Source organism: Sus scrofa, unplaced genomic scaffold (genome assembly GCF_000003025.6).
Source record: "Sus scrofa isolate TJ Tabasco breed Duroc unplaced genomic scaffold, Sscrofa11.1 Contig53, whole genome shotgun sequence".
Lineage (NCBI taxonomy): Eukaryota > Metazoa > Chordata > Mammalia > Artiodactyla > Suidae > Sus > Sus scrofa.
Window position 1 is genome coordinate 786,365 of NW_018085237.1, and position 13,355 is coordinate 799,719.

The window sequence follows — 13,355 nt, forward strand, 5'->3', positions numbered from 1 at the left end:
ACAGTCTTAACTACATGGCAAATTCCTTCCAAAGAGAAAATACTATTTTAGCTTTAAAGATTTTATTTTCCAAGGTGTAAATTGGGATTTTTTGCTGACATTGAGTCCTCATTGTACAGGTCCTTGGTTCCGGGTTTCGGCCAATAAAGCTTTCTTGGGGAATTAAAAATTCTCTTCCAGTAACATAAATACCCATATTCCTTTTGGTGGAATTTGCTTTATGAAAATTTCCTCCACCCCTTCAAAGAAAGTATATGTATTTGGAAAAATTATTTTTGTACTAAGCCATAAGAAAAAAATCATAGGGTATAAAAAATAAAAATACTTAAATTACCACTGAATTTATTTAGAAAACAGTCTCCTGTTGAGCAGTTCTTTGATCAAAGCTTCTTTCACATCCTTGTTCCTTAGACTGTAGATCATGGGATTCAGCATGGGAGTCACTGTGGTATAAAACACAGCCATTATTTTCCCCTGTTCCACGGACTCCTCTGAAGGAGGCCTGAGGTACATGAAGAAAAGAGCTACGTAGAATATGGTGACGGCTGTCAGATGGGAGCCACAGGTAGAGAGAGCTTTGCGCCTTCCTTCTGTGGAACGGACCCTCAGGATAGCAGGAAATATGTAGATGTAGGAAATGAGGATGATAAGGAGAGAATAGGTGAAATTAAAACCAGCCACCACAAACATTGACAACTCTTTGTTGTAGGTGTCTGAACAAGCCAGTTTAATCAGCGGTGGGTCAGCACAATAGAAGTGGTTAATTTCATTGGGGCCACAGAAGACTAGGCTATAGGTCCACATGGTCTCCATCAGGCCAGTCAGTGCTCCATACACATAAGGCACCATGACGAGGGACGTGCACACACCCTTGGACATCCTGCTGCCATAAAGCAGAGGGTTGCAGATGGCCATGTACCGATCAAAGGCCATCACAGCCAGGATGTAGATCTCCACGTGGACCAAGGCAATAAAAAAGTAGCACTGCACCAGACAAGCAGGATAGGAAATGGTTTTCCTCTCTGCTAAGAAGATCCCCAGCATCTTGGGGGTCACGTTGGAAGAGAAGCACAGGTCCACAAAGGATAAGTGGCTGAGGAAAAAGTACATGGGTGTGTGGAGGCGGACATTGACCCGGATGAGGACAATCATGCCAAGATTCCCTGCCACTGTGACCATGTAAATGCCCAGAAACAGCACAAAGAAGAGGACCTGCAATTCCAGGCGGCTGGTCAGTCCCAGGAGAATGAATTCAGCCAGCGAAGTGTAGTTTCTTCTCATAATTTCCTTCCATGGAAAATGAGAACTTAGGGTCAACACAGAAAATTCTTTAAATGGAAAGAATTCATATTATCTTAGGGATATTGTTGATGTTTAATTCCCTTCTGTAGGTTTTCCTTTCCTTTCCTATGATGGTTTTGTCTAGGGAGACACCAGAAATAGTGGTTGAATTAAAAAATAAACTAATTTAACTTTAGCAAATGCTTAAACCAGGAGTTTGCACCACAATGCAGTGGGTTAAGAATCCAACTGCAGTGGCTGGGGTCACTGGGGAGTCCCAGATTTGATCCCCTCCCAGCAGTGGACTAAAGGATCTGAAATATGTCAAAGCTGTGGCTTAGATTCAATCCTTGGCCCTGGAACTTCGGTATGCTTCAGGTTTAGCCATACAATTAAAAAAATACACTTAAACTGACTCTGGGTCTCTGTCACTACTCAGCTTCAAATATTCTTTTTGCTAACCATTCTCTTATTTCTCTATTTATAGTTTGGTTTATGTCACTACATTTCTTACCATCTACATTTCTACTTTATTTTCCTCATTTCACTTAACCTTATGTCATTTTTATTCATTCTAGATTTTGCCACTCAGTGCCAATAATCAAATAGGTACTTAACTAAATGATTTGCTTGCTGGAAGTTAAGAATCATGTACCAAATATTCTCTTTATGGCAACAATTATTTCTTCCAGGACATGCCAGATAAAATCATCTAGGTTCTTTGTAAAAAGTCACTAAGTGATGATACATTTTAATTCATCTTCATAAAATACAAAAGGTCACTATTTTCTATTTTAAAATGACTAGAGACCATTTGGGGGGAAATGAAAGAAAAGATAAATCTTTGAAAAGCCACAGTTTCAAATCTTTTATCATGATTGGGACTGCATGTAACGGACGGGAACTTTCAAAAAGTCTTTTATCATCTTTCCAGTTAATTCGATAAACTTTGGTAAAACTAATTTTTCCATCCCTGGACCTGAATTAGACAACAGTAATTACTTAGTCCGGCATGCTGTCTAAGACTGTGAAAACAGATTAAAATCACACACACTAGGATTTGATGAGAGTCTGAGCTGGAAGCTGTGCCCAACCCTCCTATTCATATTAGCATTCACTTCTTGGATCTAGAATTGGTCTTAGAAAACAAAGCCAAAGCAAACAAAACAAAGAGCCACAAAAACCTCCCTTTTCTTTGTTTATTCTCAAACTAGATTTGCTATAACCAAAGAGTGAGTCCTAGCCAAGAGGTGATTATACAGAAAGGTGAAATTGTTATCTATCCCCTTTAACACAGGCTTGCCCTCTCCGTCCACTTTTCTGCCTACTGCTGGCTGCAATAAGGATGAAGTGCTGAGCCACTCTGGTTCATACAGGTGAGATGGCAGAAAAATGAGTGAAGACATTTGACAACCAAATATATGCACAGTCTAAAAGTTGAGTTATTTTTTATTTGATGGGCAAAACTGAGGACTTAAGCCCGAGAGGCTGCATCTCAAGTAACTGCTCCAAATAGGTGAGGGGGGAGCCAGGATATATAAGAGTTTTGCAACAAAGGGCAAGTAGTAGGGACAAAAGATTACTGGCAATGAAAGAGAACAAGATAGCTCAAGTTAAGGAATTTATCATTTTTCTACATCTGTAAAGGTGCAAGGATCTGAGATCACTGAAATTAGTCCTTTGGTATGCACCTCAGCTATCCAGGGCCAATATTCTGTTTTCACATCCTGAATTTCCTCAGGGCTCACTTTCAGGAGTGGCCGCAGTCTGATGGCGCTAGATGGCAGATACTCTGTTTCCTTCCTGAGTTCCCTTGGGGCTCACCATGGTAGGTGGCTGCAATCACTGAGGACTGTGACATCCTTTGTTTACTGATCTGGCAGGCAATATTTTACCTCTGACATTGATACTTATAAAATCATGGCAGTGTGGAACTGATAAACTGCTCAGAATTCCATATAAATGAGAATTGAACTTGTTTAACTGTTTTCTTTGCTTCTTGCAGGAGTGGAAAGTGTTATTCAACTAATGCAAACCTTTAAAAGACTCCCATAAGCCTGACTGCTATATAACATAAAACTACATCGTGATAATAATTAGTTAAAATTTAATTAAGCTTTCAGGTTTATGCCCAAGGATCACGCTATAATTTAAAAATGGTGACAATAATGCTTAGATAACCCAGCTACAAGGCTCTTAAAACCTTGCAAAATTGCCATAAACCTCTTTTCTATCCATTCCATGATATTTGAAAATCCAAAATGCACACAATACACATACACACAGCAATTCTATGGAATGCAGGTGAAATATAATATTTTTTGGAAAAAGAATAAAAAGTAAAACTTAAACGATCGTCACATTTATTCTCTAAATTCCTGCCTTGCACCCTAACAGAGGATTTTTCCACGGATTATTTTATAGTATTTAATTCCCAGCTTTGTAACACATCTCTGGTTTCTCTTGTCTCCCCCATACTATTTCTCACCTCTTTTCTTTTCTGGAATGTCTCACAAACTCCAAATTTTCCTTTCCATATTTAAGAGTTCACCTTTGGCTTCTGCTTGTGCATGAATTTCCGTGCAAGTAAGAAGGAGGATGTCTCACTAATTTTTTCTCATCTCCTACTAGAGAAAACATTGAAAGATTATGTTGTACCCTTCTGTGAATTTATGTCCTATTCTTACATCCCACCTTTCTTAAAAATGGTCTACCACCTGGGGTTCCTGTTGTGGTGCAGGAGAAACAAATCTGACTAGCATCCATGAGGAAGTGGGTTCAATTCCTGGCCTCACTGTGTGGGTCAGGGATCCTGCATTGCTATTGCTGTGGTGTAGCTGTGATGTAGCTGCTGTAGCTCTGATTCGACTTCTAGCCTGGGAATTTCCATATACCATAGGTGCAGACCTTAAAAAAAAAAAAAAAAAAAAAAAAAAAAGGTCTACCACCTGTGCCAATCTATGTGGGAAAAGAATATGAATGGTTGAATCATTTGTTGAATCATTCATTGTAAAGCAAATTTATCATAGCCTTATAAATAAACTGTACTTCAATAAAACTTATAAAATGGTCTACCAAGGTATCTTTGTGCTTTCCAAAATTAATATATATCCATTTGGAACTGGGAAGATTCAATCTGAAAAATCACAACTATGATTGGATCTAGGCAGATTTATTTTGAAAAATCACAACTATGTTATGTATTAGTTTTATAATTGTAGAGAACTGAACTTTTATGAGCAATGTTCTCACCTTGAGAATATTGTTCCAGAGATTTTCTCTGAGGATTTAAAAAATTATAATGTATGTAAGTATCTGACCTTGTGTCAGTCACATAAAGCCATGATTTTTTTTTTAGTTTCTACTTCCCCATGTTTAATATTTAGACAAAAAAAATCAGACTTCATCATTGGTATTTCCCAGATAATTAACCCTAATATTTTCTATGCAGTCTTTTAACTATTTCTAACCATGTACTTATTCCTATCAGATAAGAAATTAGAATCTAAAAAAGACTGTATATATTTATATGTATAACTGATTTACTTTTCTGTACACCTGAAACTAACACAAAATTGGAAGTCAACTACACTCCAATAACATTTTAAAATAAATGAAATTGGATTCCAAGTATAATAGTAATATTTGGGCTAGTTCCTAATATACACAAAATAGACATCCTAAAATGATGTGGGAAAAACAATGGGCTTTCCAAAATTATAAGTGAGGGAAATGGTTGCTTGTATTTATAAGGTTGATTCCTTTTCCCTGTGGCATTCTTTTTTTTCATGTCAGGATTAAGCAATCAATTCTTATAATTAAAAGTTCCTTGAAGATAATTCAGGAATTTTGAATGTGGAAACTAGGACTAGCTTAAGCATCTCTTCTGCATGTTCTTCCTTACCTTTCTTGGTGGTGACCTTGCCTACTGCTTGCCATGCATTGTTGGGTACCATGCTCCCTCAGTACTGCCATCACTAAGAAGAAAGAGCTGCATAAAAGAGTAAGTTAGTCATTCATTTTACTTGGTCACCAATTCAGCAAGGGCTTATTTTACCACATGGATTAATTGCAGTGATCATATATTTATTTGAAAGAAAACAATATTTTGGTCTCCCTTTTCCTGATTTTTTTAAAAAATATATGTATGTTTTTCTAAATATATATATATATATATATATATATATACACATATATATATATATATATGTGTGTGTGTGTGTGTGTGTACACACACACACACACATACACATTTTTAAGAAAAAGACAAGACCATGGGCAAACAATATCAATTTGAGACACATTAGAAACTCATTTTAAAAACTTAAGAGTTCCTGGGTGGCACAGAATTTAAGGATCAGGCATTGTCTCTGTGGCTTGCATTACTGCTGAGGTGTGGGTTCGATCCCCAACCCAGCACAGTGGGAGTGGGTTAAGAATCCTGTTTTGCTGCAGCTGTGGCTCAGATTTGACCCCTTGCCCCAAAACTTCCTTATGCAGCAAGTGTGGCAAAAAACAAAACAAAGCAAAACCTCAAGCCCATTGTACAGCTGAAGATACTGAGCTTAAAGAGAATAAGCAATTTTCTCAAATTCAAAGATCTAAGTGGACTGACTTGCTGAGATGAGAATGCACATCTGACTACAAATCTCTTGTTTTTAGTCGTGAACATTTATAGATTCCCTCAGATTTCATCTCATTTCACCGAAGTATTAAACATCTACTACCATGAATCAAAAAATCCCCATGCTTTCCAGGTTTAGGGAAGAAATTTCAAAGACATTCATTACAACATTTAGCGTGAGAGAGAACTAAGAAAAGTAGGTTTAATTACACTTTAATGATTCTTTTTCTAGAGTCCAGTCCATTAGTTTAAGGCAAGTTACCCTATGTCAGCTTCTTCAACTTTCAGATGTTAAATATGTATATACTAGGTGTCATTTCCAAATCCAAATATTTTACCCTTCATATTTCTTAATATTTAAGAAAATCAAATACATATCTTGAGACTTTTTTGGGGACTCTCACTCATAAGAACTTTTTTTTTCCTTAGAGGTTAGTGGTGCCAACTTAAAAAAAAATATGCACAAGCTAAAATTTGACAGTTAAGTTTTTTTGGAGGCAAAATGAGAACTGTAGCCTGGGAGGCAGCATTTCAGATACCTCTGAAAAACTGCTCCAAAGAGGTAAGGGGGAAAGTCAGTATATATGTGATTTTGGTGAAGGTAAATGTATGTGCACTCAAGCACACAAATTGTTTGCTGAGAAGTTTGCTGCTAGTTTCTTAAAGGTTACTTCTAGTCACAAGGAGCAGATGCCACCATGAAGGATTTTAGTGCTTTTCTAGATAGAAGGAAATGCAAGAATTTGGCTCATAAATTTTTTTCCAGAAAATAATTTACTATCTAAGACATGTTCTGCCAGTTTTCCCACAGCATGGGGTGCCTCCCTCTTGATCTTCACCCTGAGCTTCTTTCAGGGGGTGTTGAGGGTCAGCAAGTGCAGTGGCTCATGATTAAATCCATGTAGAGGCAGATGGTGAGTGCCCATCTCTAGTTTACAGTGGAACTAAGCTTCTGCTCAGCAACTGGGGGGATAAGGGTGCTTCATAACCATGTATGTTAGGACCTTGATAACAGCAGGAAGTGGGCAGCAGGACCCTAAATCTGTAAAGAAGTGGGGAACTAAAAAGACAGCAAAGATAAGAACAGATAAATAAGTAACCAATACTTATGTGTTTTTTTTTTGTTTGTTTTAATAAAGTTAATCCCAAGATGGAAGCAAAGAATTCAAAATCTTGGCAAGAAATGAAATCGGCCTGGGAAGGAGACTGTCATTTGCCAGATTAATAATGGAGACCATTCATTCATACCGTCACTATCTACCTTGGTCAAAAGAAATCATTGCTCTTTACAGAATTCTTGTGTCGACTAAAAAAATATAACGTGAACTTTGAGAGTTAAGTTTTATTTGGGGTAAAATTAGGACCTAAGCTCCAGAGACAGCATATTAGGTAGCCCGGAGAAACCACTCCAAGGAGGCAAGGGGGTAAGCTAGATATATAAGTTTTGGAAACAAAAGGAAGGTAGTAGGAACACAAGATTTATACAGAACCAGACTTACAGAAGATTTACAGGAAACCATTTCTATGGAAAGACATAAAGGTCTGGGATTACTGGAATCCCTCCTTTGATATGCTTTCCTGAGTTCCCTTGGAGGTGGCTGTTCTCACAGGTGACCAGGACATCTTTTGTTGGGGCCACTAACTACAGCCCAGGAAGATATAAGTCATAAAGGTGAAGGGGGTGGTGCATGCAGCCATGCACACATTTTATTGATGTTCTCTGCTGGTCTCATGTAGGTCACCACAAGTCACAGACATTAATCATCATTGATGGACCCTAGTGTTTCTCTAGATATAAGGAGATGCAAGAATTGGGCTCAAAAAATCTTCTGAAAATATCCAACTACCTGAAAGCCCATTCTTCCAGCCTTCCCAGAGCACAGAATACCTCTCTCCTGGTCTCCACCCTGATCTCCACTCAGGGGGTTCTGTGGGTTGGCAGCTGCAGTGGCTCATGTTCTACTCAACATAGGGGCTGATGGCACACTTGTCTCTCAGAAACCTGAAGAATGAGGACAAAATCTTGTGCCTCCATGTCACTACTCAGAAAGTATTGATGGTTTCTGTAGATACCAAATTTAGTCTAAATATCGTAGCAAACATCCCCATCCCTCTTCTTCATGTGACCCTGTTTACAATTTAGCCTCAATTTGTCTGAAATTCTTATCCATGATTGGTGTCCCAAGCAAGACCAAGATATTCTCCTTTTATTAGTTGCCTCTTTCTTTAGGAAATGCCTTTGCATCTATCCTCTACCTTTTGAAATTCTATTCAATTCCAAAGCCTAGCTCTACCCTAAAAGCCTTGAAGTCCAGTAGGATGCTAAGGGGCATTCCCTGGACCAGCTCATCCCTTATATCCTCTGCTTTCTCATCTCTCTGAAGTATCTAGCTAATAGAATCTGGTGCTCATTTCCTGAGTTGTTTTACAAAAGTCAACTTCCTACCCCCAACCAAATGGAAGAGGTTAGCTACTTGACAACCATGGGCATAGATCTCCCGGGTTTTCTGGAGTTTAAGGACTGATCGCATTAATCCCTGTGACTTAGCCCTCTTACCTCATCATCAGCCAATCAGAAAGTGTGCACTAGCTGGTCACTTACCCTGTGACTACACTCCCTCACCTGGCTTTTAATAATGCTTTGCAATTTTGGGAGTTCCTGTCATGGCTCAGTGGTTAACGAATCCCACTAGGAACCATAAGGTTGTGGGTTCGATCCCTGGCCTTGCTCAGTGGGTTAAGGATCCGGTGTTGCCCTGAGCTGTGGTGTAGTTCGCAGACTCAGCTTGGATTCCACATTGCTGTGGCTCTGGCATTGGCTGGCAGCTACAGCTCCAATTCGACCCCTATACTGGGACCCTCCATATGCAGTGGGAGTGGCCCTAGAAAAGACAAAAAAAAAAAAAAAAGATCAAACAAATGCTTTACAATTTAGATTCTAGGAGTGTGGGATATTTTGGGGGCATGAGCCACCTGTCTCCTTGCATGGACTGCCACTCAGCTTCAAACTCTGATGTTTCAGTTTCCTTGGCCTCACTCATGTGTCAGGCACATGAACTTGTGCTAAGAGCCTTAGTCAAAATTAATTTTTTTCTTTCTCTGTGCTCACAAAATAATTGTTTAATATATCAACTGTTTCGTTTATCTTAGCAAGTCTCTTGGTAAGACAGTTGTGGAATTTTTTCCATCAATAAACATTACTCTTCATAAGCGGGGAGTGTACATTTAATCATTTTTAAAACTTTCAGTAGTTTGTTTTTGATAAACTTTAATAACTTTGTGTTGAGCTAAGTTAAATTAATATGTGGCCACAAAGATATTAATATATTAAGATATTTTAATTATTTAAGGTGTGAAATAAGAGGGAACCTGTGGTCAATATAATCTTGCCCAGGTGAAATGGACTTTCATAAAGGTCATTAAGCAGAGGAAGTTTTCTAGGAAAAATACATTTTATTATAATAGTTCTCTCAACCCAAACTATCAAAAGAAACAATAATTTAAATATATTGAAATTCCCAAGCCAATGGCTACTTTTACATACATTCTGACTCTCTAAGCTCATTCATCAGATCATCACATCATGAGTATATAATTTTGGGCTTCATACTTCTAGTGTCAATCATAAATATCAATGACATTAAGGGTCACCTCTATTTCTGCATCTATATTTGTGGTGGCAGGATTTAACCTCTCCAACTCCCTTCTCATAATCCTCATCTCCTACATCTTCATTCTCATTGCCATCCTGAAGATGTGTTCTGCTGAAGGCAGGCGTAAAGCTTTTTCCATCTGTGGGTCCCATCTAATGGCAGTGACTGTGTTTCATGGGACCCTGTTCTGCATGTACGTTAGACCTCCTATGGACAAGTCAGTGAAGCAGTCCAAAGTCATTGCTGTTTTATACACTTTTGTAAGCCCTATGTTGAACCCCATCCTTTACGGTCTGAGGAATCAGGATGCGAAACAAGCTTTTCAAAAACTGATCAGAAGAAATGAACTTTAGAAGTTAAATTACGGTGTATTCTTCATTATACACTAAATATATATATATATATATATATATATATATATATATATATATGAGAACTGGATCCAAACTTAACTGCATTTACAGAACAGTTGATTTTAAATCCATAATGGAAAGCTATAATCTAAAGACAAAATAGTAAAGACATGTATAAAAAATTTAGTTTTACATGTGATATGTACATGAATTGTGCGTAATATTTGGGCGCTATTTTATTATGTATGTAGATATGGGAATAATTATTCGTTCTTCATACATTTTTACCTTTATAACTTTATAGGTAAATTTTGCCTTATAAAATGTATACATTTTTATAGTAAACATTCAATCTTTGAAAGAATATAACATAAAAGCATAAAATATTTCCTTTTGTTTGCCCCACCCTGATCTTCCATTCTCACTTCTCACTTCTCAAAGTTACCATTATTAAGAACTCCTTACATTTATGGAGTTTCCATCATTCATGGAAATGAATCTGACTAGCATCCATGAGGATGCAGGTTCTATCCCTGGCCACACTTAGTGGGTTAAGGATCCAGCACTGCTATGAGGTGTGGTGTAGTTTGCTGACATGGCTCAGATCCCACATTGCTGTGGCTGTGGTGTAGGCCAGAAGCTGCAGCTGTGATTTGACCCCTAGTGTGGGAATTTCCATATGCTGTAGGTGTGGCATTAAAAAGCCAAAAAAATAATAATTCCTTATATTTCAAAAAAAATCTATGTATCTACAAGCAAGAATATGGTATAGCCATATATGTACTCAAAATTGTTGACACACATGTTAACTGTCATGAACTAACATTGGTCATTTATAATTCTGTTGCATTTACTATGCAGGAGCTTTGACCCCATAATTTAGAGAAATATGACCACAACTGCTGATAAGACTTGATCTTGCCTTGGGAGACAGAGCTTATAACCAATAAGACCCTCATGTCCATGCCTGGCATCTATTTATGTCTTCTGACCTGTGAGAGACATCTTCCTCCTTAGGACAAAACAGGAGACAAGAATCTTCAAACTATTTCTTAGGTATTAATTGATGATGTAGACAAAGAATGGTTCCTACAAAGAATTAGGGCCTGCTTCAGGAGCATTGTGACTTCTCTAGAGTTTATCAATATTTCACCCTCTTAGGGACTTGGATTTTCACACCTACTCTCATCTCTGCCTATCAATCTGTTTTTCAGGATGTGAAAGGTATTTTCCATTTATAAATCTATAGTTCAAATTTTACCTCCACCATTATCACAATTAGTTATTATATACCTGATTTTAGAATTAAATATGATGGCTTGTCTGTAAATATTTTAATGCTAAGGGATGCAAATACAAGATGATTCTTTAAGCTGTTAACATTTTAGGTGATTTTGAAACTGCATAGCACAGGCGAAAGTGATGAATATTTACTGGGTATCTACATTAAGCCAAGTACTGCTTTAAGTACCAAGGAAATTTTAAGGAGCTCTAGGATTGTATAGTTTTGTGAAACTGTAAAACTAAAGATTGACCCAATTGTTTAAGTTTTATAATATAAGAAAAAGAAAAGGTTGATCCTATGGAGGAAAGAAGATTGTAGTCTTCTGACTGTGTAAGACAAGAACTTGTTCATTTTTTGTGCACCTGCTCCAACATACTGATAGCTCCAAATACAGTATCGTGTCAGATAAGTCAGGGTCTGAACAAAATACGTGGCTGATGTCACTTTCAGAGGAAAGGGAAAAGCCACATAACTGTAATTAGTCCCCCATTGACACATTTTTTCTCAGTTATATTTCCAAGCATCATTTCTACGATAGAACTTATTTTTGCTTACTATTTCCTGTGGAATAATATTTTCATTGTCATTAGTTCTATATGATCTCATTCAATTATTTCAAACTCTCTATTTCTAGATGTTATTAAAAACTTTATTTTAAATAATTGCCTACAAATTGCATTAAAACACACATGCAAGCAAATAACTATTCTTGTAAATTTAACATTCAGTTAATAGTTTGTTGGCTTCTACTTAAACAAATACCTAGAGATCTATTGCTTTTAAGCACACACACATATTCAGTTATGTAAAACAAGCCTATTTATTATTTCAAATATTCTGACCTCAGTGTTCTTGGCTTTATCTTTACAGCCTCACTTGTCTTGACACAAAATAAAAGTTCTATAATAATTGCAGGATTAAAAAAAATAAATAAATGAATGCCCATTTTGAAAGTGAGGAAAGAGCCTCCATTTTTGCATATGTAAGAAAAATTTTTGAAGGAATCAACAAGTCACTCTGAGGAAACCTATTAGCCTCCTTAATGAAGGTGTCAGAGCATGAGAGTCAGATGAGGGGTGGGTCAGCACAGTAGAAGTGATTAATGACGTTGGAGCCACAGAAGGTCAAGCAGTAGGTCCACATGGTTTCCATCAGGCTACTAAGGAACCCATAGACATATGGACCAGCAATCAGGCAGATACAGACCCCTTTGGACATCTTACTGCTATAAAGCAAAGGATTACAGATGGCCATGTACCTATCATAAGCCATTACAGCTAGCATGTAATACTCAGTAATTACCATGGCAATGAAAAAATAACACTGGATTAAACATGCTGTGTAGGAAATGGTTTTTTCTCTGATAAGAAGTTTATCAACATCTTGGGGGTCACATTAGCAGAATAGCACAAATCCAAGCAGAACAAATTGGCAAGAAAGAAGTACATAGGGGTGTGGAGGCGAGAATATATCCTGATCAACACCAACATCACAAGGTTCCCGCACACCGTGATCAAATAGATCCCCAGAAACAGCACAAAGAGGATGGGCTGAAGATCTGGATCATCCGTTAATCCCAAGAAAACAAATTCAGTCACCAAGGCGGAATTTCCTCTGACCATTTTCTTAGGTGCCAGCATCATTCACTTAGGTGAATTAAAATAAATTAAGAAGTGAATGGGAAGTCCATCATATGCTCTTTCCCTCTCTTTCTCTCTTTCTCTTCTACCCTCAGTTACCCTCACACCCAGCTATTGTTAGATGGTGTCAGACTGTAGGAGATAGAATATTTAGAAAGATCATAACCCCTAAATCTAGGTATATAATGTGCAGATGATTCCCCAAAAGAATGGCTCCTGTGACTCTAATTTGTTTTGGAATGAGAGATTTATGACCCACAATTTGTCTTAAAATGGGTTGAACCACCAACTGCCACTTATAATTTGCTATAAAGTCACAGGCTTCATCATCAATCCCAGGAATGGTTTTGAACAAAACAGTGACGTATTTGAAAACATTTTGCTGTCCTTAGTGTGTGCATATTTAGAAAGTCAATTTTCAAGTGAAGATAAATTTCCCAGGATGGAGCACCTTCTTCATCTGTTCTGCTGTAATAAACTCCAGCACATCCCCTCCCTTACCTTTCCATTCCAGTATCT

At 37.5% G+C, this 13,355-nt stretch overlaps 1 protein-coding gene across 1 annotated transcript; it reads right to left on the reverse strand.

Annotated features, from left to right (window-relative positions):
• Nucleotides 1-342: 342 nt before the first annotated feature.
• On the reverse strand, nt 343-12,836 carry LOC100152560 (olfactory receptor 5M8-like). Its single transcript, XM_021082145.1, is given in 3 exon segments — nt 343-1,287; nt 12,232-12,554; nt 12,557-12,836. Coding segments are annotated over 3 exon segments (1,548 nt in total).
• Nucleotides 12,837-13,355: the final 519 nt, after the last annotated feature.